This window comes from Musa acuminata, chromosome BXJ3-10 (genome assembly GCF_036884655.1).
Source record: "Musa acuminata AAA Group cultivar baxijiao chromosome BXJ3-10, Cavendish_Baxijiao_AAA, whole genome shotgun sequence".
NCBI classification, from domain to species: domain Eukaryota; kingdom Viridiplantae; phylum Streptophyta; class Magnoliopsida; order Zingiberales; family Musaceae; genus Musa; species Musa acuminata.
Window position 1 is genome coordinate 30,419,360 of NC_088358.1, and position 25,874 is coordinate 30,445,233.

Here is a 25,874-nt window from a genome sequence, read left to right on the forward strand (position 1 = left end):
TGAAACAAGATTCTATGATCTTACTGCTTAGCCTTATCAAATGAGCTCTCACTTGTCATCTGCTAATTGTTTTCAGATTCATGTGCATGGAGATCCAAAAAAAAAAAGACACCCTGGTTTGGCTCATGAATCATGTGAGAGAGATGGCGAAAGGAAGGTGGGCCTCGGATTTTATTGCCTCTCAATCCAAACACCTCCTGTCAGCAAGCTCCAATCAAACCAAGGAAGACTGAGGTATGGATTTTTCCTCTATAAATTTGCAATCTTTTCTTGAAAGGCAAGCTGTTTGGGTCCACCTTCTTCATCAAGCCCATCATTTATATTATTCCACTCCCATCAGCAGCAGTAACCCATGGAGAAGCAGTGTCAAAGATAGTGCATGAACAGTTGTAGCCACTGAGTTGGAAGAGATGATCTTAGTATTGCAAGCCATCCATTGGCATCGAGAAAGGAGAAAAGGCTTTCCCATAATCTTTACTCCAGTCAGTCGCTCAATTACATCAGCTAAAGATGAGGAAGAGAAATTAAAAGAGGCAATCGTTCTGTCTTGGTTAACTTGCAGCGCAGAGAGAAGAAAGGCCAAACCATACAAGGAAAGAACAGGAATGGAACATCATCCTAGAGTTGGCATCTCTCAAGAAGAAGATTGAGGTGTCGCTAGAGACAGGTCAGAAGAGACCTTGGGAGACGTCACCGGGAACAACGGCAGCAGCCGTGGTGTCTCTGTTTCGGCAGTGGCCCGCGGCGATGGATGCAGGTAGAATCCCTTTCCGGCGATCGCCCGGTCTTCCGCCCACTTAGCAGCCTCTGAACTCGGGTGCGGCGGCCGGTTGAAAGGGTCGGGGATCAGAGGCGTCACCGGACTAAGCACGAGCGAAGGGAAGTCCAGCATGCTGGGCGACAAGATCTCCGGCTGCTTCCGGGGAGAGAAGCCGGCGGCGCCAACAGGGGAATTGGTGCTGGAGTTGAGGAATGTCGGAATAAGAGGGTTCAGACTCTTGAGGTTTTTGAGGCTGTTCCGCCGCTCGTAGAGCTTAAAAACAGGCCTTTTGGGGCCGGTAGCCTTGGCTGCCGGAGCCACCGGTACTTTCGGGGCTGTGGGGTTCGCGGCGGCTGCAGCGGCGGCGGTCTCGGCAGAGCCCGTGAGCATTTGGACGACTTGCTTGAAGGAGGTGGTGTCGGCGTGGACGAAGGTCGTCGGGCACGGATTCGCATCGCAAGGCTTCGGATTGGGTTTGGAAATCAGAGGTGGCGGAACCGGTGATGGTGACGATGCCGGCGGAGCTGCTGGTGGTGGTGGTGGTGTTCCATCGTTGCAGCTGTAATTACCGCTGCTACTGCCAATGGTTTCTTGGGGTCTTGCATGGTGCTCCATTCGATCCATGGGCAAAAATCCTTCTTTTTGGAAGAATAAGCAAGCTAAGAGGGATGAAGGAATGATAGATAGGCAGCGAAAATACAGCAAAATCGAGTATGCAGGGGGGAATGGGGAGGGGAAGGAGGTGAAAGAGTAGAACAGACTGAGAGGTAGGGGAAGAAAGTTAAATAAGAGAATTGAGATCTCTCAGTTGGCTTCTCCTTTTTGAAATAAAGCTACCATGGATTTGTCTGTTCTGTCGATTGGCTGATAAGAGAGAGAGAGAGAGAGAGAGGTGTTCTTTTATTGAAGAACATGATGCCATGGATGGCCATTGGTCCACCTCTCCTCATTGAGTTCCCTTGGTCCTCTATTCTATGAGCAGCTACCAAGATTCAAGTTGAATTGATGGCCCATTGACTTCGCACAGCCCTCCACTTATTTCTACCTGGAGACTCGGCGCAGCCTCCTCTCCTTGGATACCAACAGGCTGCTGGACTTCTTTACGTGGTGTGGTGGGGTGTTGCAGATTTATGGATTGGTGTAACACAGAGTCATCCATCCTCCCTCAATGTGCTCTGTATCTTCTCACGATTCGATCATAGCTTTGGGTTCGGCCTGTGGAGGGAGAAAGCTGAAGAGGAATTGATTGCCCTTGGAACAAAGAGCGAGGAGGCGTTGAAGGAGAGGGCATCCAATTCTCATTAATGGCGGTCATGTGACTTTTTCCTGGGGACCATGCATCCCATCAATCACCTGTACTGCTGAGGTTGTGTTTGTGTGAGAGAGATTCTTGGGGGGTGGGGGTGGAGAGCCTCTGTCCACCTAAAGCCCTGTGCAAAAACACATTGTGATGATCTATCCGATGGACACGAGGGTAGCTCGCAAGAGCTCAAGAGTCGGAAACCGGCAGGGACTATATAAACTAATAAGGCCATCACAACTCTTGAGGACTCCTAGGGATTGCCGATGGCTGTATCAAGTGCACCTGTTTCTTTTCTTTCTTACACTAAGCAGTCGTCATTCATTTCTCTTTGTTTATGTAGGTCAAGGTTTATATGGATCAACCCATCTTCTCCGCACGCCATCTCATGTGAGCAATGCCTAGTCCCCACTACTTTTGTGGGGGAAGAAGACGAAGACAACGAACGCATCATACATGTTTTGACGGGTGGAGAGACCATCGGAAGCGTGACCTTTGCTTGCTTGTGGAGCTGAAACACATGTTCGACACAGACACGAGAGACATACAAGAAAGAAAGCCAAGTAATTGCTGATATGTGAACCTTCCTGTTTGCATCTTTTCTCTCTCTCTCTCTCTCTCTCCGGTTGTGGTTTGTGATCGCTTGGCATGACATAAATTTCATAATGGTGGAACATAAGCAGATATGTAATCTCATGATGATTCAATGCAAAGCAAAGAGGCACTTTTGCAACCGAGTTGCTCATCTTTTGTGTTGCTGCCTTTTACTTTATTAACTTTTTGGTAAAGCCATTGAGATAAAATATAAAAAGTAGTGGCAGAACCTGAGACAACATTATGTCTGAGGATCTGAAAGTTCATGCACATATTTGGGAATACGACCCTTAGGCCAAAACACTGCTTTCAATAGCTTTTACTCCCTTTCGTAGATAGATATATAGATAGATACATGCATACAATTTATATATATACACTGGTCTTACGTTTGATCAGTTCAGAGCCGAAGCTGCTCCTGCAAATGGGGCCTTCTTTTATCGAATTCAAGTTGAAATGGTATCTGCTCGCGTTAACATTTCATTCGCAGTGATGGTTGTGCACTTTTCTTGTAACCTCAAAAGTCTCGGATTGGCCGGAGAAAGACTTGTGACGTTTAAGCAAAGCGATCTGGGAAACGAAGAGAGGCGAAGAACAAGTCGACTCAGCTTACTCGGCATGATTAGGTCAACCCGTTGTCCTGTTCTTGCCAAACCGGAAAAGAGAACACAGTTCATGTCTACAAGACCGTGAAAGATTCAATCAAGCTAGTTAAATGCAAATAAATTAACCCACCATATCAGAACAAGTAGTTGAAAAGTCTTAGATACATAGGACATGCATGCCACACGAGTGTCGATAATTATAGCAAAGCATACAACGTAGTGGAGACTTTGCATCTATCTACCTAATGGTCTGCCCACACTTAAAAAGACTCCATATCAAACAAATAGTTGCCATAATTTTCGCTTAGATCATTCTACTTGATTTATAGCACTAGCTGCACTGCAGTACCCAAGTTGCACTAGATGTGCAGAAGCATATCCTTGGTTCCATCTTATCAACTCATCTACAGAAATGGCAACAAGAACACATCACCCATCTCGTGCAAGGAGTTCTCCTCCCTCACACGGGAGAGGGAGAGCGTCAGGAGAAGGAAGCTAAGAGAAGGTCGGTCCATACCCCAGCTGGAGGGCGGTCCGCTGCTGGTGAGTGTAGTGTTGAGTAGGCTGCACTGCGTTCACTTGCAGAAAGTTCCTGGAATCATATGGAGGCATGATCTCGTATTCGGTGGTCCTCGCTGAAGGCAGCATGCTCATCTGCTGTTGTGCTCTCTCGTTTTCAGCAATCTGTTGGGAGTTGGAACCATTTCAACTTGTCGAAACCACAGAAAGAATGAGAGAGAGAGAGAGAGAGAGAGAGAGAGAGAGAGAGAGAGAGAACCTTGTTCCTCAGGTACATGTTGTCATTTTGCAGCTCCATCTCCTGAGAATAAGAATTGCAGAGCATGTATGTCTGTCAATACGTGATTCGAAGAGAGCATGTGAGAAATAGCATCAGTGGAGTTAGAATCTGTGCTCATTACCCTTTTCTGCATGTACTCGATTTCAGCAAACAACAGCTCGTTCTGAAACAATCAGCCACGAGGAGTAAGCAACCATGCCATAGAAAATAAGTCGCCAATTCAAAAGATTCAACACATTTACCTTCTTATTTCTGATTTTGTTTATGCCTTTCTCCAATCTAGTCTCGAGTTGCTTCATGTCCCGTAAGCTCATGGAGCCGAGCGACTCCCCCATCAGGCTCCTGGTAAATGAGCATATGTACTATTTTCACAGCCACCTGATGCTGAGAAGGTAATCGAAGCTTATGTTCGAGTTATTACCTGTTCGTACTCTGTAAGTTGTTGATCTGCTGACGGAGTTTCGATGCTTCTTGCTGGTAGTACTGAAAAGAAAAAAAATACATAGCAGAGGTCTGAGATCCTGAGCTACAGTATAATCGTATGTACGTACACATATCACACAAGCCAACTGAGATTATCAACAAAGACAGTCGTAAAAAAATTTCCAAGATAAACCGTGTTAGATTTTGTTCTCATCTCTTACAGTTGAACAATGCATCCATGTTCTTTTCCAAGAAAATATATGGGCAAATGGCATAGCTTAGATTTGAATCCCTAACAAGAAGTTAGTGCAGCAGAGGAGCCTCCAATTTTACAGGTAAAGCAACATGAACTTTGTTGCTGCAGGCTTTGCCAGGAATTCAACCACATCTTGACAACCCCCTTTTTGAATGTATATTTGGTGCCGATGTTGTTTGATAATGGCATTGGACTATGAAGATCTAGAGAGATATACATACTCCTTGTTGGAACAAATCATTCGGAACTTTATCAAAATGGGGAGCTAATGATAATTGTTCCTTCTCCATCTGATCCTGGAAATCTATCAGGCATTTTAGATTAGCTTAGGATACTTAGCTTCTAAGCAAAAAACACTTTGCATTTGCAGATAAAACACTCTTCCCATATCTAGAGAACTGGCAATATATACATTCTAACAAATCTCTTTTTCTCCTCACCCATCTCTTGAAGTAAACAAGGAACAGAAAGATGAAGGCATTTAAGAAAGAGTGATACATGTGCTTATCAATTTCACCAAAGATGTCATCACCAAGTGATAGCAGCTTATACTTCCAACCGAAAAGATGTCATCCCTATTTTATCAACAACACCAACCAAGAAGCCTTTCTCAACCTTCCATCTCTTAGAAGCAATCCACATGTTTCATCATTACCAAAGGTTTCGAAGGTCTTCACAAAGACATTCCTTCTCCACTCATGAGAAGATCACAATGAATTCAACTGCTTAGCCTGGAGATTCTTCTCCTTATCTTAATGAAATCCCTCTAGTTGTTGTCATCCTGGTCCATTGGTACAATAACTACACTCCAGTATAGATTGATTTTAGAACATGAGTTTCAAAGAGAGAACAAGGAATCCATTTTAAGATACTAACCATCTGCACCTCAAAAGACTATATAATAGCAGCATATCATGAGCATATCCAAATTTGACCTATCTTATCCCCACTATCTTAACTCTTGAACTTCTCAATTTTCAACCAATTTCAAAATTTACACATATCCAACTCTTTTTTTTTTTGCTCCAACCATTAGAATGTGGAACAAAAAAGGGATGATTTGTCACCTTGCCATACATACCCTGCTTGTTCATTCAATCTATCCTCTAGGGTATTAACACAATGCTTTAATTGTTTCGACACCACATACTGGGTGATTCATCAATCTACAAATGAAACTCTAATTATGAGGTGCTTCATTGACAAGTCCTACTGTTTCTTCATGTTCCAAATTAAGAAAGAATATCCTAGACACAGATCACGGACGACGCTATCTATGATCCTTATATTTCAATGAGGTGTAAGATTCTTGTGAGCTCCTTTATTTAGTGCTCCCATACTGTAATCATTCTTTAACATGTGTCCTTGGAAATTTGCCAGACTAATGTATTTTCCTTGTTCCTCAACTTTCAGGACGAGTATCCGTCTAGCTGTAAAGCTAAGTGCTCTATCGATATCCTCTTCTTAGAATGCAACATCTCTCATGCACCTCCCAAAATAATTTGTTTTGAGCAGTAAGAATCCAATCATGGTATTTATCATGATTAATTTGTTTCCTTAGATTCTTCTTGGAATATATACTTACAGAGCTACATGTCAGGAAGCCTTATTCAAGATCAAAAGTTGAGCTCCCTAATGGCACTGATCCACTCTAAACCTCCCAGAAGGAAGAAATAATACATCAAAGGTTCTATAATAATACTACACTGATTTACGCAGGACGCTAAACATCCCTAAACATTGTATACAGTAATTTTCTCACCAAGAGAAGCAATTTGAAGATTTACAGGCTTTTAGTTTAATAAAGGGAAAAGGTGTTGTTTTGTCCTAGGAGGGAATATAAACTTGGATTCGATTTGTTTGTAATTTTTGTATACATTGTGAGGATGAGAAATTCAGTACATGCTTAATTCTTTCCTAGGTTTGCAGTTCTTAACCATGGCCAACATATCCCAAGGCAGGTTCGCTTCCACTGAGATTTGTGTTTGGTCAGATATGCACTTGAGAGAAAAATCTTGGATCAGATTAGTTGAATTATTATCAGCACATGATCATTTCAATTAAGTAATCTTTATATTCATGTTAGTTTAAAGTAATTTTGTTTTAGACTAGTGAGAGATTTGCAAGTAAAACCATTCACTAAACACTCGAAAGAACAAAAAACCTTCACAGTAAACAGGAACAAAAAAGTTTTAGCTTTTACATGGTTTTGGAGTGAACTATTTCTTTTGTTATCATGAAGCACTGATGGAAAAAGGCATGCAGGAAGAGAACACTTAACTGTAAACATTGTTTGTTCCTAAAGACCATAGAAAAATTTTAATAGATTAGTCATACTCTTACCAGACATTGAACTTCTTAGACTATCAACTTGTCAATGTAGCTAATTAGGCTAAGGGATAGTTTGTAGTTTTTATAACTAATACTTCAGTTGCCACTTCTACTTTTGTATGCATAAGTAAGACGACGGTGATACCAAACCGACAAGAATTAAGCACAACGAGATTCTTTAATGCACCAAGAAGCAGACTCTCCTAGTAATTTGTCAAAAATTTCAAGAGGGTAGAGTTGTTGTTCATGAGACAAGAGCTGCTTGTGCATTATCTACAAACATTGTGGTAACAAAGATAATAGGAATCAGAAAAGGCGACATGAGCAAATGCATCTCAAGTTATCGTGGCCTAAGAGATGAAAATAAATGTAATCTCTCTTCTATCGTGCATCAGATGAATTGTTTGGCTACATGATGCAGCATGGAGCATAAAATAATACAGGATATTGCATGATATAGTTCGAAGAGAGTTCCCTGAATGAGTAAATATAGCACAAATTATAGGACTCAGACCCATGTCAAGTGTCAACGCCTATAGTTTAATGGAACACAAGCAACTTCATATACATGGGCAGGTTTTATTGTAGTCATATATATCATTCTTTTCGGAAGAAGTTATACCTCAGAATGTGCATACACTCCTAATGCCAATTCAACTACACTGCCTATAGATTTTGCAAGACAGTAGAGATTGTGCAAGATTTTATGATGGTAGTAAAATAGGATGTTGAATTCATGTGGACACATTTGCTTAAATTAGTCAGCTTATCTTCAACTTGTGGAAATCCTATTCAAGTACTACAAGCCTTGATGAAGGAAAATAAAGTTTCCAACCTGGGGAAAAGATGTAAAAAGAATTTCGAACAATTTTTTTTTCAGAATCGGTCTATGAAATGAAAATAACATAGTTCAAATGATTATGATTATCATTTTCCAATATTTGGCTCTTTTTGGGTTTGAATATTCTATTGATTTCTTGTTACTTGATCATGACAGAATGCTTAAGATTGTGATTCCAGCACCTTTGGAAGAAAAATAATATTAGCCAACTCCATTAATCTTTTATTCCTTCTGTGAATAGATAATAAGCGTACATAAATCATGTCATTTTGTGTATATACAACTACGAGAAGATAAAATATCACACAAAAACAATTTAGAGACACAAAACACAGCTATCCTGCTATGCAGGATGCTCATTAATAATGCTAATAAATGAACTCGATCAATTTGACAGAAGGATTTGCTGATAGAATGCATGATAGATAGTCATGGTAATGGCAGGGTAAGACAATATTAACCATTTCTTAGTGGTTTTGACTATGTAGGGAATGCATAAAGAGCTAGTGACGAATTAAGCTGGCACCAATGAATTAATTAGGTAACAATGAAGTAAGTAATTTAACTCTCAAGAAGTATTGCATCTGTTGCATGCTAGCAATTAAGATTTTGGTTTTTAAAATCTAGGATTTGTTGATACAGTACTATTCCAATCTTATAATGGTGAGGAATTGTGTGCTGCAATTGATGATGTTAACAAGGAAGAATTACCTGAGCATTGTCTTCCGAAGCAAATCCAGTGTTGGTGGTACCATTGCATGCCTTCTTGTACCTATCGATAGTTGCCTTCACACTGCACTCAAACGACAACTTTGCTTTTAACAAGGATGATAAATTTTGTATAAACAGGATGCTAATTCACATAAAATCCTTTCAAGGATTATTCGATAAGCAATAACTGCTACCCAGAAAACTTGCAATGAATACCTATATCTTGATAGTGAATAGACAAGAATTCAAATGGCTGCTGCAGAATTTTGATTGATTACAAAAGGTATGCATGCATCACTTTGAAGATCCAGATCTTGATTCAGAAAGATGTGCATGTTTCATAACAAAACATGTTGTCATGCTGCTTCATGTCATGAACAAGCAGTAAGTCTTGGAAAAATGAGAGGAGGTTTTATAAAATCTAAAGCATGTTTGCATAATAATTCTTGATAATGCAAGAGATAGCTAGAATGACCAGGAACAAGCGATCGAGTAAGATATGCCTTATGGTACTATTATTCGAAAGAGAAATCGGAAACATATTTTTTTAAAAGTTATTTATCAGAAAATCTATTTTCTTTCAAGCTATCATTCTAAACTGGAGTTTCTTTTTCCTGATTTCCTTCTATGAATCCTACCTCATTCTTTCCAGCTATCTGAAACTCTTAAACCATTTGCAGAGCCACTTTGTCACTCATATTTTTATGAAGACATCTTTAACTACAACTACTTCTCCAAACCTTCAACCAGGGTGCTCACACATTTTGGAACTGCTAGAGGTTGTTGACATACATCTGCTAGTCTACTCAGGGAAAGAAAAATGGATTGCGCAGTTCCCAAATATATTCAGGAAGGGAACTGAAAGCTAATTCATCAAATAGGCATAAGACTAGATGAAAAAACTTCCTTTTACTTGAACTTGCACAATCCTCAAGAGAATGCAACACATTCCAAGACCAAGAAAGTTGAGAAACCACCTGCCTCCAATCAATAAAAGGGACCAAAAATTGCTATAAGCATATAAAAGAAACATAGCATACATTTAAGCTTCATAAACAAGAAATCAATCTGATGTTGAAAAATGTGCTCTGATGAGAAAGTATTCTGTTTGAAACATATTTTCTCTCATTTCCCACCACATATTTGAATTGCAAATAAAGATCATATGATATGACAAACATCACATGTATTGAGGGCATTAAACATTTGGTGAACAGAAGTTCCTAGAATAATTTGTGAGGCCTATTGCTGAATTCAAAAACCCTAAGCAGGTCTTGAAGAAAAGCAAGTTCAGCAAACAATTGTGTAAAATAACAAAAGTATAAGCTTTATGAATGATCTAATATTGTTCATTCCGATCTTTTCATCTGAAAAGAACCCAAGAAGCCATAAATTTGAGCATCTTTCGTGCAACAAAGACTACACAAGATGTACAAGTCAGCAGATATCAGAACGAATATATTATTCCATGTGTGTCTTTTCAATGTAAATGTTCCAACTCATTCCCCCATCTTTTCAAACGTAAAAAGCAAACCCATATAAACTACTACATTGCAGAAGACAGGCAAACCGAAGAGCAACAGAGGCTGCTCCGATTTCCAAAGCCCCATCTTTGCTCCTGTCTTCTTACACCTACCTTTCCTCCAACCTTAGTTTCCTCGAGGATCCCATTGGTCCTTCTCTGCCACGTTTGCTCGCGATCCCACGACATGATTGGCCGCTTCGTTTCCCTCAGCTCCATTGGGTGTTCGGTCCCTTTACTCCCCGTGTAAATACCGCCGTCCCCTCTTTTATCCGCACACCTCGGTACTCTCCATCCTGCAAGACACACCCTCCCTCTCTCTCTCTCTCTCTCTCTCTCTCTCTCTCTCTGGTCTTCTTGTGAGCATTCTTCTGACCTGCTTTTTATACTTCCCATGCAAACCCAACACACAGTACATTCACCCCATTGGTTGCTCAGTCCTCCGTACACCATCTCTTATCTCTCTCTCTCTCTTACTCTAAAACTGTCTTAGTATCGGTCTTTTGTTTACTGTTCCCTGAAACCTAATCTAAATCTGTGCTCAGAGAGGGTAGAATGGGGAAAGAAATGAAACAAGAACCCTAACTCACTGAAGAGGAACCCTAAAGAGCGCTGTGACGTGTGGCAAGGCTTGCGCTACTACCGGTTGAGGCATGGGCTAATGAGAGCATGACAGCTCTTACATCAGGCTTTCGAGCACTCATGGTTGATGATACGCAAAGAGAGAGAGAGAGAGAGAGATGAGAGATGGGGGAGGAGGTGGAGCAGCAGCGGCAGAAGCAGCAGCAGGAGAGTAAGGAAAGGGTTAAAAGGGAGGAAAAGGGAGAGGAAGTGGCAAAGCTTAGATCTAAAAGGGGTGGGAGGAGGTCACATATGCCCCAACACAAACACACAGCCAATACTAAGGCCTCTCCCTTTGCTATTCCTACTGCAACTCCCAACTGCTGTGGCTTCCTCAGATCGATGCCTCCACCCAACAAAGCAATGAAAGGAAACAGAACCTTTATAACAGAAGCCGATACACCATATAATACCACCAACCCTTAGAGAAAGCAAAGATCACAAATACAGAAAGAAGAGGACCACCAGCCAAGCAAATATGAGCTCGGCTGTACTAAATCTATCTACACATCTCACCTGCACAGAACATGGCCTTCCCACTGTTAGAACCAGTTGGGATCTCATCTTCGGAGACCGAAACCAAAAAAGAAATGAAGATCTAAGAGGCTAAAATGTCCTCCTCCTTTCAAGATAGTGGAAAGAAGCTGCAATCCAGCAGCCCAGGGCAAGAAATATCCACCAGTTTCCCAAGTTTGCTGTCTTTCTATTCTTTTACACACGAGAGAAAGATAAAGAATTGAAGGTAGATAGATAAAAGAGGAGGCTTTTGGTGCCATTAGGGCGAAGCAAAGGTAGATCAAAGGAGAAGCCAGATACGGACTGGCAAAGAATAACATGGCAAAAGAAGAAGATCCAAGAGTTGATGATGCTTGAGAGTCGAGGAAGAAGCTGACACTCGTGGATCCAAAAGGAGATCAAGGCGTATGGGTCACCTGTTGGTGGCGTACTCGTAGAGACGGCCGCGGCTGGAGAAGACGATGAGAGCGACGTCGGCGTCGCACAGAACCGACAATTCGTAGGCCTTCTTGAGGAGCCCGTTGCGGCGCTTGCAGAAGGTCACCTGCCGGTTAGTCGTGTTCTCGATCCTCTTGATCTCGATCTTTCCTCGACCCATCCTCGCCGGTGGCTCCAGTGTGGCTCCTCTTCGCTGTTCTGAGACAAGGCAACGGGAATATAAGCATCAACCGGGAGCAGACCAGCGCTTTCTTCACTTACCAGTAGTAAAAGGAGGAAAGCGGAGGCGGAGGCAAAGAAGAAAGTTTGAGGAGAGAAGGGAACGGCGATCGTAACTAGAAGCTCTGCTATCCCTCTTTCCTGGGTATTCAGAGAGACGTTTATAATGGTGAGAGGGAAGTACTTTTGGATCTGAAGGAGGGAATTTATGGACTTCACAAACCAACCTTTCCTTCCTTCTACTCCTCTCCCCCCTCACAATGAACTCTTTTTATCTCAATCCATGGGTCCTATACAGCGTCCCAGCAAATGAATGACCAAGGACTGGTTATTGAGTGTGGCATCCATCGGCATCGGTTTCAGCTTTCATGGACTGCGTGATGGATGGGCGCTGGAGAGAGAAAGGGGAAAGGGACATGGCGAAAGCTCCTATTCGACGGGGTGGGGGAGGGGTGTGAATCGGACTTGGGACTGAGTTGCACCCAGAAAACAAGGACGCACGACATGGAGGGAGAAGAGGGAGAGGGGGCTCCATTGTCCTTTTGGCTCTTGCGTTTGGTCTCTTCTCTTCCCCACTCCCTCCCTCCCTCCTCTCTCCATCATCGAAGATATGCATGCACCTTTGATCTCTAGTAGTGGGAAATTAATTAGGAACATGACATCTAACTTCAAGCACTAGCCTCCCTCCTTCCCTGTTTACTTTTGTGCACTCCTCTTCCATTTCCGAGACAAAAGAAGGCAACTCCGATGCCAATCCTGTCTTCCATCTCCCAAAATCTAGCCTCGATTTCGATCTCGAAGGGCTTAGTCAAGGATTAGGCGTTCAATTCTGGTCCAATGCTATCTCTGTTGCAAAAATAAGCATCACTTCGACACTAAGCCCTCTCTTAAGCTACAATTACGCTTAGCTCTTATCCGGTTTTCCTACAAGGATCGTTCGTTGTATGACGAGTGACCCAAACAAATTACAGTTCATAGAAATCCAGCTTACCCTAACCAAAATACTCTCTCAGATGAGACCAAACCTCCCATCCGCTAAGAGATGCGAATCGATGACGCACGCCAACTTTGTCCCATCGGCAATCGAAATCTAGATAAGAGCTTCATGTTATTACAACTTTGTCCCACCATAAAAATCTTCTCCTACCGTAGCCTCGATCGCACCTAAAATTTTCCTCCGCCGATCAGCTGGTAGATTCGGCCGACATGTTCATCACCACAACACCGGGAAAGGCACGACACCGGATACCTGTGGGCCTCGATCTCCCAAGGAAGGTGAGTGCATGTTTCAGCAGTGCTGCAAGCTGTTGGAAAAGATCTGCGGGGTGTTCCAAACCGGTCACTGATCGATAGGAAAGCTTCTCGTAGAACGACTGCATGTGATGATGAGAACACATTCGTCCATGAATATTCTTAGAGGCAAATCCTTTGATCGAGGATAAACCGAGGATCGATGAAGATATCCCCATCGCTGTCTGAGGATCAAACTGAGACCAAAACTAGAAGCCTTTTCCGCAGACGGTGAGTGCATATACAAAGGTGATCAGCAGAGGTATCTCCATAGATCATCGATGCATAGTTTTGCCAACATAATCATGTATCTAATTGGAAAGCAACCGAGAAAGAATAATGCTTGTAAATTGTCAGAACACGAGTGTCGAGTCATGGCAGCATTCGAACAGAGTAAAATCTTCATCCATGTCATTCTTTTGCTACTGATAAAGAGTCAATGCTCTTGTATTGATCGGTTACATTACAAGTGTTCTTATTTGTAAGCCAAATAAACTTTATCATGATTCCATTAGAAAGTCATGTATTCTAATCAAAAGAACTTACAGACATTCTGTACCTAAAATATCAGAAATAAAGAAAATGTAGCGACCAGTCATCCGTGTTGCATGCAACAAACATACTCTGCTCTTATTGCACCAGCCATTTTTGCTGGTCCCATGAGCTATTCTGCATCAACTTTTGTGTCTCTGTAACCTTAAGAGTGATGATATTTGTGTAATAGAAAATAAGCAATAATTGTATTTAAGGAAAGAAAAGAAAAGTTTGCACTCGTTTTTAAGAACTCATTCTTACACTTCATTTTAGCATTAGCTTTTGCTGGTAACGAAGGTAAGTTTTAGGAATTAGAAGATTTAGAGTTTGATTATGGACCTATAGGATCTGCTCTCTGTTGAAAGAAAATTTTGAAACGAGTGTCATGCATTTAATGGCAGTCTTTAAGGATTTCTCTCAATGTATAACTTGTGCTCTCCGACGAAGAAAGTAATTCAGAATCTCACGATGTTGTTCTTCCAACTACCATCATTTTCGATCTAAAACGAAACGATGATCGAATGAGATCTCCAAGTCGGTGATAAACACATGAAACGTCTGAAACCTGCAAGTGCGATGATCGTAATTGCGACCTCTTTGGAAAGAACTTGCTTTCGTTTGGCGAAAGAAGTGATATTTTTGCTCTCATATGATCATAGATGTTTTCTGATTTGGTGCAGGCAGTTCTTTTTCTTATATCGGAAGAAGGAACTCTTGAGTGGATGTGTTGTTCCGACAACCAAGTTCCGGCATGCGGCAAAGCAAAAGGTTAAGAATGACGGAGGACCGGCATACATGATGAATTCCTTCAGCCGGCTGATAGACCAGATTAAGCGAGAGCAAGAGCTGCTAGATCAAATCAAGAAACTAAATCAAACCCCTTAAAGGAGGAGCCCATAGATGTCTTAATTAGATGGCTAGGTGGGATATGTAAAGAAGAAAAAGCAGTAGTGATATCTATTGGGGTTGCAACGAGTATACGAATGCCATCTTCACCTTTTATTCCTTGGCCATGATAGCTACGGCACAGGTGCATGCCAAATGCTGAGGAGGAGGAGGAGGAGGAGGAGGAGGTGGTGGAACTTGGAAGTGGAAAGTAGGAGAAGACATCGGAGGGCACTCTTGGCCGCGGCCCCACGTCGAAAGAGAAAGGAAACGGACGACAAGCACGCACTCGACCACGTGCGTGGGTTCTCCCCCCTTCTCTTCCTCGCCTACTTCTCCTCGGTGCCGTCGCCATCGATCTTAACCCGCACCAGCGCATCTGAAGACGGTGCTGCGAAAGCATTCATAAGCGCATACCTTCCACGGCAGTGAGTGCGAGCCCGGCGACGACTTGTGCGTCCGGTTGCTTTCCCACCATTACAATCTGTCACTGCACATGCTGACCGATTCCGATGGTCCCAGTCTGGCAGGACAGCTCCCTCTCATTGAGTAGGCGGCCGGATCGACAAGGATGGATGCTTGTTTCACCGAGGACGCAGTTAACCGAGTCGAGGACCGGAATGGGCCATCCTGGAGAGCCTGATGGACGCGGAGAAGTCCACAGCGCACACGTACTTGTGTGAGGAAGGGAAACCAGCGAGACGGCGAACGAATATTGTATTGCAGCACCGCAAGGCATATCTTCATACATCAGCAGGACAGTCGTTCGAATAAACCCAGAAGGGAGGGCCCCACCAGATTTATTATACGACGGTACGAAGCAGCGTACTACGATGACCGGAGAATGGAAGTGGACAGGAGGAGACAAAGGACGGGCGGCAGAGAGCATAACATGAAAGTCGAGGGTCGTGCGGAGGCTGGCCGTGCAGATCGCATCAATGGCGTCAGGAAGCTCTGTCTCTGTTTCTCTCTCTCTCTCTCTCTCTCTCTCCCCGGAAGCAAAAGGTGGCGCCATGACGGCACGAGTGGTTCGAAGGATGTAAGGTGTCCGGCAGTAGTCACGGATCGCAAATGATTCCGAGGGCTCGATGAGAGAGGGAATTGACCGAAGGCAGCAGGCGGCGAATCCGATTGCAAGAACATATGGAGGAGCGTTGAGAGACCTCTGGCCCACGGTTGGCACCGTAAGTAAGTTACCTTGGTTGCGCGTGTGATGTCGGTGTAGCCCGAGACCGAGACCGAGACCACCGACGAAGCACCCACCCCTGGGGTAGAACATACGAGAGGCATCGATGTGGAAGGGAGGGCAAGCAGGAGCGATACCTGCGCCGCTTGTTGGCTCCGTACTTCAACCTGCACCGTGCCCACCCTGCTTGGCACCAAGTACAGATGCATCGCACCAAGGAAAGTGTCAAGTTCTCCGGTGCCAAAAGTTGTTCTCGAATAATCACCAAACGGTGGAGATTGTCCTCATGAATGAAACCAACTCTTTTCCCTCTGCTCATAGGGAGAATTGGTAATTCGTAAACTAACAAGGATACACAATGAAAGAACAGCAACCAAAGCATAGAAAGCACATTCTCGCTCTACCTTGTTCCTAAACATCCCCTCCTCCTTCCTTAATATCTGAAAACAAACAGAAATGATTCATGTCTCCACATAAGTGACAAATAAACACACCGACCGGATCCACAAAGCGCATCCTCCCGATGATAATGCCGCCCCTCTCTCTGCTCCTGTGCACACCGCATCATCATCTCAGGAAATCAGTCATTACTTGGTCTGAATGATTCGGTTCTCCACACAAAGGAGCCAACTCTAAGCTTTGCCAATAGTTTCTTCCTCACACAAGCTCTCCGATAAGGACAGTAGACATCAGATTACCAGGTGCAGTGGCCCTATGACATCCAAGGGAGCTTCTCCATCCGTTTGTGTAGATATATAAAACCAGCACCAGTAAGGAACAGCTGTTGCTAACTGTTCTTGAGAATTTAAGATCCTGGGCACAGAGAATCATGGTTCAACTTGTCGAACATGAAACTGATTCTTCACAATACCGGACAGGAGTATGACTTCTTAATCTAATATGATGCCAAAACCTTTTTCTAATATTCATTAAAAAAATCCACAAATGGAAAAGAAATTACATTGGCAACCATGCGTATAGAGAAAAACAGAGCAGAGAACATCCTCAACCTGGTCATTCCCAAACATTTTTGCCATCACTCTAATATGATATGATAAATATGAACAAGAGCTACTATATGATTTGGTTCATTAGCAATACTACCTGACAACTTTAATCAAGCAAGCACAAAAATTTGCATCTTCCAACATAATCCAAGTCAAAATACATGAAACACAAAAATGCCTTTTCCCATTCTTTTTCTCTTATTTATGTTTTCATTCAATGCTTTGGGACAATGAAAAATGTGTTAAGAACAATGAAAAATGTGTTAAGATCCATAAAAAAAAAAAAAAAAAAAAAAAAGTTGATCCATGCTCTCAAGTATGAAGATGAGACACTCCTGCAAAAATAAAATGTGTATGTTAGTTAAGTAGATTCTCTGTGTTAGGCTGTGGAACCATGTGGATGTGGACATCAATCATCATTTGGAGATAACCAAACAGATCAAGAGAAGCATGACTCCGACCTATTAAACCTTAAAAAGATAACAGACAACAAACAAGAGACACCAAAAGCTTTCATATCAACCACATAATTGTCAACGGCACAAGTAAGCCAGAACACATAGGCCACATGGTCTTTCTGTTCACGGCAAATACGAACCAAGTAAATTTTCACTACGAATATTGAAAAGCACTATATTAGCACATAAAGCAAGCAAAATTAAATGGTATTTTCTTTAGGCACAAGATAATCGATCGTATTTAATGTGGATAGTTCTGAGAGCACAATCAAACATCAAAACTTGGAATACATGACTACAGAATACTGAATATTAGGAGAAACGCACAAGCAGACTAACCAAAAAATAGTACAACATTGTCAACGATACTTGAGAAAATAATAAAGTGATATTTTGGACACTATATTGCATGTGATTAAGTTAAAAAAGAGGATTATTAAAAAAATTTCTTCCATATCATAAGAAAGTGACAAAAGAAAACAGTACCTACCAATCATCAAAGATATCCTTGCTAGCCAAAGAAAGTTCCATCTTACATGGTTTTAAATGTCATCAAGATCTCTTTGCCTGGTAGTGAATCCCCAATTCAAGTCTAAAACCTGTAGACTTTTGCTGCCTTCTCCTGTGAACCATCTTTGGCAGCACTAGCTTCTTGAGTAAAAGGTACAGTCGAGTGAATTGGTCGGAAGTTTTCCTGATCTATACTTCCATTGGGCCTCAGTATATGCTTTGCTCCTGCACTAAGTTTGACAGGTCCTGGCCTCAGATGACTAGATTTTAAGGGCAAGGACCCATCTGAAATTGCCACACTATCCCTCCCATCATCAATAACTGGAAGACAGACATCTACTGTTCTACTCACACAAACATTGACTTCTGGTTCTCTTATATTATCTTTTTGGTCTCCATTCAATCCTTCTCTTCTCAATGATGTAGGAGCATTTAAGTCTTCTTGCAGTTTGAGGTTAGGCCTCTTCACTCTTTCCACAATTTTGTCATCTTTGGCTGCAGATCTTTTTCTAAATCTTTTGGAATGATCCTGACACTTAACATGAGCAAAGTTGAATTGCATGCCATCTGTGGTTTTGCTATTGTCTCCATAGGTTGAGGATGCTGAACTGAAATTATTTGTTAAGGTTGCAGTAGAAGAAGGGTAAACTACAGACATGGGAGTGTATGAGCCATAAGTTTGAGAACTGTTGCTATTACCTGAAGGGAAAGCTATTACACTCTTTGTATATGGAGAAGAATGAGGGAAACCTCTATTTGCTGGTATCATGCAGGACTGACATGCAGCAGATGGATGATAAGGAACAAAAGGATGCTGATTGGTTGCATTTAACAGCCAATGGGGAAATCTTTGTAAAGAATGACCACTTGATGTCTGGACAGGCACATGATTAATATAAGGATGGGTAGTTGATGGAATACCGTAAGACACATTTTGACTGTGCTTGCAATGGGTTGAATTTATAAGCATATGCTGGCAAAAGTTTCGGGGGTGGGATGCCCGAAGTGTTTTACTTCGTCCCATATCAACAGATTGAGCTTGTGTGGTACTATGGACTGCAGAGTGGGATGCTCTGTTCTGAAAAGATTGGCATGGAACTGGACATTGAGAAAAATCAATATGAATACCATGTTCTCCACGACTTGAAGGATTTCCATAATTCAACATCCAGTTAGGTCCAAAACCATGATGCATATGGTTAGATGTAAGCTTATCTGCTGATGCATGACAATTGTCTGAAGGGACGTCCAATGAACTAAAAGGGATATTCCTTGATGCCTCGTATTCTTCTTGCCTAAAGCATTCCTCTTCATGCCACCGCTTCAAAATAGGTCTGTCATGCTCCCTTATAGTGGGGTTGCTTGTAGTTACCATTTCCTTGTCAGTCCAATCCTTATCATTACATCCTTGGTGTTCTTTGCTGCAGCTACCAACTGTGACATTTTTACCCATCAAGCGCATAGTAGGTTGGATAGCAGGACGAGACCCTTGCTCCATATCCTTCTCTGAATAAAGCCTCATCCTATCAAAGCAATTTTCTGTTACCAAATGATCTTTGCACCGAGAACAAAATAATTCCACTTGTCTTGCATTGCAGTGGTACAATTGAGGTCTTCCATCATGGGATTGACACCTCACTTTTTCAACACCTTGTAATGCAACAGAACCCGATTCAGATATCACTAGTTTTCTGGCAGGATAGTGCTGTTTCAAGAACCAATTTTGTTCATCGTCATGGTATGATGACACAAAAGGATATTTGCCTTTCATCCTAACATGGCTAGACTGGGGCTGAAAATGAGTGGAAGATGGAAGAATCTGAAGTGAATTCAAGGCTGAGTTTGGCATTTCATCGACCTCACAAAATCCATACCTCGTGCCTGGGTTCAATTCGATAAGCTCTCCCTGTGAATTAAGAGGCAATCCAATAAAACCCTCCTCGGTGTCATTGACCCTCCAAATAGGCCCCAGCCCTGGCGATGGCTCCACAGTAGCTTTTGATCCAACTGAAGAATGATTGCTAATTAACATATCTTTCGGTATATGATACATTGATCGATATTCTGGAAAGCCAATACATGTGTTGTTTCTTGGATCCATCATACGAGTTTGCATGTAAATTGAATCCAAGTAGCTTTGATCCAGACAAGAAACCCAATGGTGCTGGTCTTGTTTTCTGGTAAGGCTCAGTGCACTTTTTGTATCAGAAACTGAAACAGCATTTCCGGGATTATGCAGATGGTTTGTATGATTGAATATTGGAGAAAAACTGTGTATTTGAGAGGTTCCAGGATCTGAAGCAAGCGCACACTTATTCATGGGCCCAGGAACCTTCAGGTCACCTGAGAACATGGGAGTAGGTGTCATAGTGGATCCATCCAAACCAATGCTATTTAAATCAACATGATCCTTCACTGGATGGTTTAAGTCCACGAGTTCAGCCAAAGGGGATCTCTTGGTTACTGACGAGTTCGAAGGAGTAGGATGGTCAAAAGTACCATCGAGTTGCTCTTCTGAAGAAGCTTCACTTGTCTCCCCATTACTTGCAACAACTCCATTGTCATTTAAGTTCAGCTGACCTTCTGTGTCATTCAAGTTCCAGTGAGCTCCCTCAGTGACAGATGGACATTTATTCAAATTATCCATAGTTGAAGATGCAGCCAAGACATCAGAAACCATTTTGCAAAGGGTTTGCAAGTGTGGCAGCTTTAAAGGCAAACAACTTCTGCCATGCACAAGTTTACCATTCTTACCAGAGAAACTCAGTTGTTTGGCTGATTCACAACAATGTTCTACAAGATCACTACCCTTTTTATTTTCTATTGCCTTTCTCTTCTTGGTGGAAGTGCCTCGTTTTCGTTTCTTGAAAATACTATGTACGGGAGGTGCCCTTGCTGCCTCCTGGTTCCTGGATATCAGTTTCGACGTCTGAACAAATCTGAATATATGTTTCTTTAGCAAAGTTCTGATTGTTGCTGGCTTTGCCTGGTTACAAACAAGCCTATTATGCATCTTTCCAAACTTCTTCTCGTACCTTTTGCTCTTGAGGATTTTGCTCATATCAACTAGAGATGATATTTTGAGCTTACAGTTCTCCTGGGAGAGAAGACAATGACAGAAGTAGTTCAATCTAATGCTTCTGGACACTCGAGCCATTAAGCAGGAGAGGCAAAATTGAGGATACTAAAAAAAAGTAAGTTCACACTTGTGGCTCTACAATAGACAGGAAGCAATCAATTATTGGATTACATCTTTTCCCTTAGGAGAATCTTAGTATTAATTCCTGAATTGCATTTAGGCTCTAAAGCAAAAAGGCAAGTTTTAAAATTAACCCAATATGTTCTAGACAATAATCAAATAGCTTAGATATACTCATCCTATAAAGATAAGGATCAGGTATCAGGGTATACCAAAAATTTAACAATGCTCTGAAAATATATCAATTAGGTTTACCACAAATTACAATGACAAATCAATATATTGTGTCATGAAGACATATCAACTAAACAAACTGATCAACTCTGTCAACTCAAATATATCATGGAGGAAAATTAGCAAAAACAAGATTCTTCTCACATGGCACTACATCTAAAATGAGATAAGAAAACTATAATTAAGATTTCAGTTAAGTAACATCTCCAACCACATAATTTGTGCGGAGTTTAATTCATCAATGGTGTGAAATAGTGGTTATCACAGTGGTCTAATCGGGTGGCCAACAGCAAGATGGAACACGATCACACTTTAACAATACTGGATGAGATATGAATCTAAATTTTTATATCTTGCCAGAAATGTATTGCTGAATATTAACTGATATTAAAAATTGTACATTTTCAAATTTTAAATTCATATTTTTGTATCTAAAAGTCTACTCATATGACATTCACAAACCCCTTCAGTATTTCAGTGGAACAACGATATCTCATTGGGCAGTGTCCTCAAGGACTGAGATAGCAGAAAATCAATTATTTTAGATACATATTGCAGTGTGGAGAGCTGGTCACCAGTACAACCATGATGAGAAATATTCCCTCTTCTTTCTTCAGTTTCTCACGTTAACTCTTCGAACAACTAGGGAAATACTGTCTTTCACCTGTCTGATGCTAAACATGTTCAGCTTCATAACACTTTGTAAGCCTCCGGTTTGATGACAAAAATCCTAGGCAGTTGTATGGACTAGAGAAAGATGATTTGATACGAGTTTTTTTGCTGTGCAATGATTTTTCTGAAAGGCTTTTTTCTTGAATTTATTTCATTTTTTCTTTTACATTAAGGGGTTGCATATAATACTTAACTAAATACTAATAACACAAACCTCCATTCCCCTTGAGCCTAAACTTCTTTGATGAAACATATTCAAGTCCATAATATATATGAAAAAGTAAGCCAATCCTGAGCCAGATCAGCAAACTAAAAACAAAGATGAATTCCAATCACTAGGAGCGGCAGTGTTGTACAACAGTCTAAACTTTGTTCCTCAGCAGAAGATAGTAGATGACTCGGAGACTACGAAGACTATGGTAATATGTAAACCTTCCTTAGAGATGGATCTTCAGTTCCTATCAAGTACAACCTAAATCGACCTGTGATACTGTTTTTGACAGCCAAGAAGAAAAGAGAAACTAGATCTCTGACTCAATAGCCTGAAACCATAGTGCAAGGAAACAAGTTGTAGTCAGCAGCCCAGACCCATCAACCATCAGATAGGATCCAGAGGGCCTATGAATTGCCTTGGATTTAGAAAGGGTCATGCAAATAGAGAGCCACTGTTCAAATGTGGACAACTGTATGTAAAAAATTCAAAATGAAGCATGATGTGCTATATAACTATAAATCAGGTTGCAAAGTTTTCTGTTTGGAGAGCCTGGTAGATGCCCATAAATGCTTGGAGGTGGGACAATTAGCTATCACCTTAGAGGTATATTTGATAATATATTATAAATGCTAGTTTGCACAAGCAACTTCATAGATTGTCTAAGATCTTATACCGCAGCTTTTCTAAAATTATAATATATCAATGATGGCATATCTTAAAGCAAACGGCTGATCTTGAGGAACTTATATGTTGGTGTCTAAATGGTGTTCCCATTATGTTTTTACTCATAAGAACCATGAGGTAGGGTAACAAAAGTACTAAACTATCTTCTCTATTTTTGTTCATATCAGTGTCGAAAACCTGATATTTTCATATGTAGCTGATGGATGATCACTACAGCTGCATCCAGAAAGCTTCCATGAAATCTTGAAGAACATTGAGCAGCAATACTCTAGGTCAGTACCAATTTGATTGAGCCACAATTTCTCACTTGGATTTAATACAACCAATTCACAAGCAAATCAAACAGTTATCCCTAAGGCTGTTGGTTGTTGGTGTTCGACAATGTGTTAAACAACTATGCAGCTTCAGAACACATCGGGAGCCCCCAACATCAGATGAGTAATAGCAGATGCAATAAGCAACATCAGATTACTAGGGAAACCACTAACTGACATGTGGAGCCCCCAACAGCTAGTAGTTTTCACCACACCTCAACTCTGGGAGATTTACCCATATTTTTCTCAAACCAAGGGAAACAGTCTCCAAAATTAAAAGACAGATAATTTGCCCTTATTTTCAGAGTATGTCACTAATGAGTGTTTTAATATCTTTTCTAATATTTCTACACCCTCACTTCAATGTTCTCATCCCGGAAACAAAAACTATCTATATATATTATTTTTTAACCATCCAACACAAAGGTTTATAAAGTATGATTGGTTAAACAGTGGTGTTGTTATTTGACACCTGATGATCAAAGAAAACTTCCAACATTCAACTCCACCTGAATCAACCAGCTTGGATTTTATGAATATTTTTTTATGTCAACCTCACCAGAACATTGGAAAGTAGATCCAATACACCTGACTACATCCTCCAGTTTTTCTCTTAGAATTGATAAATCTATGTCTTGCTTATTCAGTCTTAATTTTACTACATTTAAACCATCAAACTGAACCCTATCAGATGGGTAAATGATTTCAATTGAACCCTTCACAACTACATGCTTGACAAGTATATCTGAAACAGTCCAAAATAAAGCAAGAAGTTGTATCCATGAAAGTCACCAGACCACAACGTTGGACCAAGTACAAAACCTAAAAGCTCTCTTCAGGTCATCGCCCTCGACGGATGAAAGGACAAGAGGAGAGGACGAGAAATGGTCTCGCACTACCTTCAGGTTACTTCCTAGACCCAAAACGTCGATTAACGGTATGTGCAAATCTGGAATGCAAACAACGATCCATGTCAATGGGTTGCCGGACATCACTCACTAACCATAGTCCTAGACGATTCCAGCTACTGGCGTCCCCAAATAGAATCGGTTCCTACATGAAATATCAGCAGCACTATTCACCCGAATCCAGCAAAGATCGATATTTCCCAAATGCTCACATGGTTTTCCTATTCTGACCTCATTACACGATTAAGCATTTCAGATGCGCATGAAACATAACGAGAATTAATGATGATAAAAAGATGCAATATCCACGGAGAGCTGACAGCTACAGGGAGACACTGTGCCTAGTGCGAGAGTGAGCAAGTGGAATTATTGCCAAACAGAAAGCGCGAGGGTAAAGTGTGCTGCATCCAACAAATTGCCACGTACCTTTTTCGCAGCACGGATCTCCACATTGAGCTTCTTCTTTTTATTCGTCATCTTCGCCTTGGTCTTCCACTTTTTGTTTGCCCCAATCTTTTCCCTCGGCATCTTCTCACCGTCTTTAACCCGCTTCTTTCTTTTTCGCATCTCGACCAAAACCCCACCGTCCTCAACCCCCAAATTGGTCTTCGCACCGGCTGCTTCCTCTCCTTGCGGTTGCAGTTTGCCGCCGGCCCCATCCCGGAGGTCTTGTTCTTGCACGCCGCCACGGACCGGCGGGGCCACCGCGAAAAGCTCGAGGATCGACCTTTTCTTGGGCGTTCTCGGCTTCGGCTTGGAGGGAAGATTCTTCGCCTGCCTCTGCTCCGCCGGAACATTCCCGCCTCCCGCCCGGCCAACACCGGTGGATTCGACAACTGGTACCCCGGTAGCAACGTCAACGGCAGCTTTCTCTTCCGGTTCGACCACATCGTCGGCCTCTCCGTCCTTCTTGCCGCCGGATGGCACCGCCCGTAGCTCCTCCACCCACCACCGGAACTTCCTAACCGGCATGGGAGGGAGAGACCGCTCTGCTCTCTCCTCGGCGAACGGCCAGCACCTCTCGTAGTCGACGTTCCTCATCCTCGCCGCGTACTCTCTTCCAACACCCAAACACTCGTCAAGATGTTGTTGGCAAAAGAAAACAAATCAAGAAAAGACCGGCCGGGAAATACTCACCGAATCGAGAAGCTCTCCATGGCCGCCGCCATGGTAGCGATCGGAAGCAAGGGGTTGGAGTAAGGGCAGAAAGAATCTTATTATTCTCGAAAGGGCTGAGGCGGAGAGGATGGTAGTGGGGGACACCTGAAAGCTAGAAAAGAAAATAATAATAATAATAAATAGAAAAATAATACAAATAAATGACGAGGAGACAGAGAGATTGGCTGAAAGGCCCCAACCGCTCACGTGTTGTTGTATTTTATTTATTTCTACTTTTCGCTTTCCCGCTCTCCACCTCGGAATGCGTCCAACTACCATTTACTACCGAAAGCGACCTGTGCTAGGGCACGGCAGATTTAATTTTTATTCGGGACGACGTGGACATGGCCGCGGCCGTCCATGTGCGTCGTGATTAAGCGTGATGTGCCCACCGTCATCATGATGGGCGCCGCGGTTGGACAGCATCCTTAGTGGGGTCGGTGCTCAGAGCCACTGCTTCTACGTGCGTCCTTGAGATGTGGACTTGACATAAATTAAAGGAGGGCTGAGGAAGACCAGCATCAAAGAACTCGCTGCCTCAGACACCTCAAAATGTATGAGGGTAAATGTTACGTATGTGAGCTGCGTCGCAAGGGTTGAGAGAGAGGACCTGCCGAGTCGAGGTCCATTTCGAGCTGGGAGAACCGAATGGGCCGGTGTGAGCACCCGAAAGGGTGGTGTTTGA

At 42.1% G+C, this 25,874-nt stretch overlaps 3 protein-coding genes across 5 annotated transcripts; all 3 read right to left on the reverse strand.

The window, feature by feature from the left end:
* Positions 1-450: 450 nt before the first annotated feature.
* Positions 451-1,607, reverse strand: LOC135650652 (VQ motif-containing protein 4-like). The gene has a single exon (XM_065170147.1). The coding sequence runs from the start codon at positions 1,382-1,384 to the stop codon at positions 635-637; it is 750 nt and encodes a 249-aa protein (XP_065026219.1). The 5' UTR covers positions 1,385-1,607; the 3' UTR covers positions 451-634.
* Positions 1,608-3,362: 1,755 nt separating this feature from the next.
* LOC103968866 (MADS-box transcription factor 3-like) lies at positions 3,363-12,368 on the reverse strand. 2 transcript variants are annotated; one of them, XM_065169595.1, is made up of 9 exons: positions 11,979-12,368; positions 11,696-11,915; positions 8,621-8,702; positions 4,480-4,541; positions 4,301-4,400; positions 4,180-4,221; positions 4,038-4,079; positions 3,777-3,943; positions 3,363-3,663 (listed from the first exon to the last, which is right to left on the reverse strand). In XM_065169595.1, exons 2-9 carry the CDS (start codon positions 11,875-11,877, stop codon positions 3,660-3,662), a joined length of 681 nt encoding a protein of 226 aa, XP_065025667.1. In that variant the 5' UTR covers positions 11,878-11,915; positions 11,979-12,368; the 3' UTR covers positions 3,363-3,659. The 2 variants fall into 2 exon arrangements, with proteins under 2 accessions (XP_065025667.1, XP_065025666.1); XM_065169594.1 differs by having other exon boundaries at positions 3,363-3,943.
* Positions 12,369-16,118: 3,750 nt separating this feature from the next.
* LOC135650362 (uncharacterized) lies at positions 16,119-25,306 on the reverse strand. 2 transcript variants are annotated; one of them, XR_010501509.1, is made up of 4 exons: positions 25,169-25,306; positions 24,458-25,088; positions 17,787-20,903; positions 16,119-16,644 (listed from the first exon to the last, which is right to left on the reverse strand). XR_010501509.1 is itself a non-coding variant. In XM_065169593.1 (3 exons), the coding sequence occupies exons 1-3, from the start codon at positions 25,198-25,200 to the stop codon at positions 17,889-17,891; spliced, it is 3,678 nt and encodes a 1,225-aa protein (XP_065025665.1). In that variant the 5' UTR covers positions 25,201-25,306; the 3' UTR covers positions 17,730-17,888. The 2 variants fall into 2 exon arrangements, 1 of the variants encoding a protein (XP_065025665.1); XM_065169593.1 differs by lacking the exon at positions 16,119-16,644 and having other exon boundaries at positions 17,730-20,903.
* Positions 25,307-25,874: the final 568 nt, after the last annotated feature.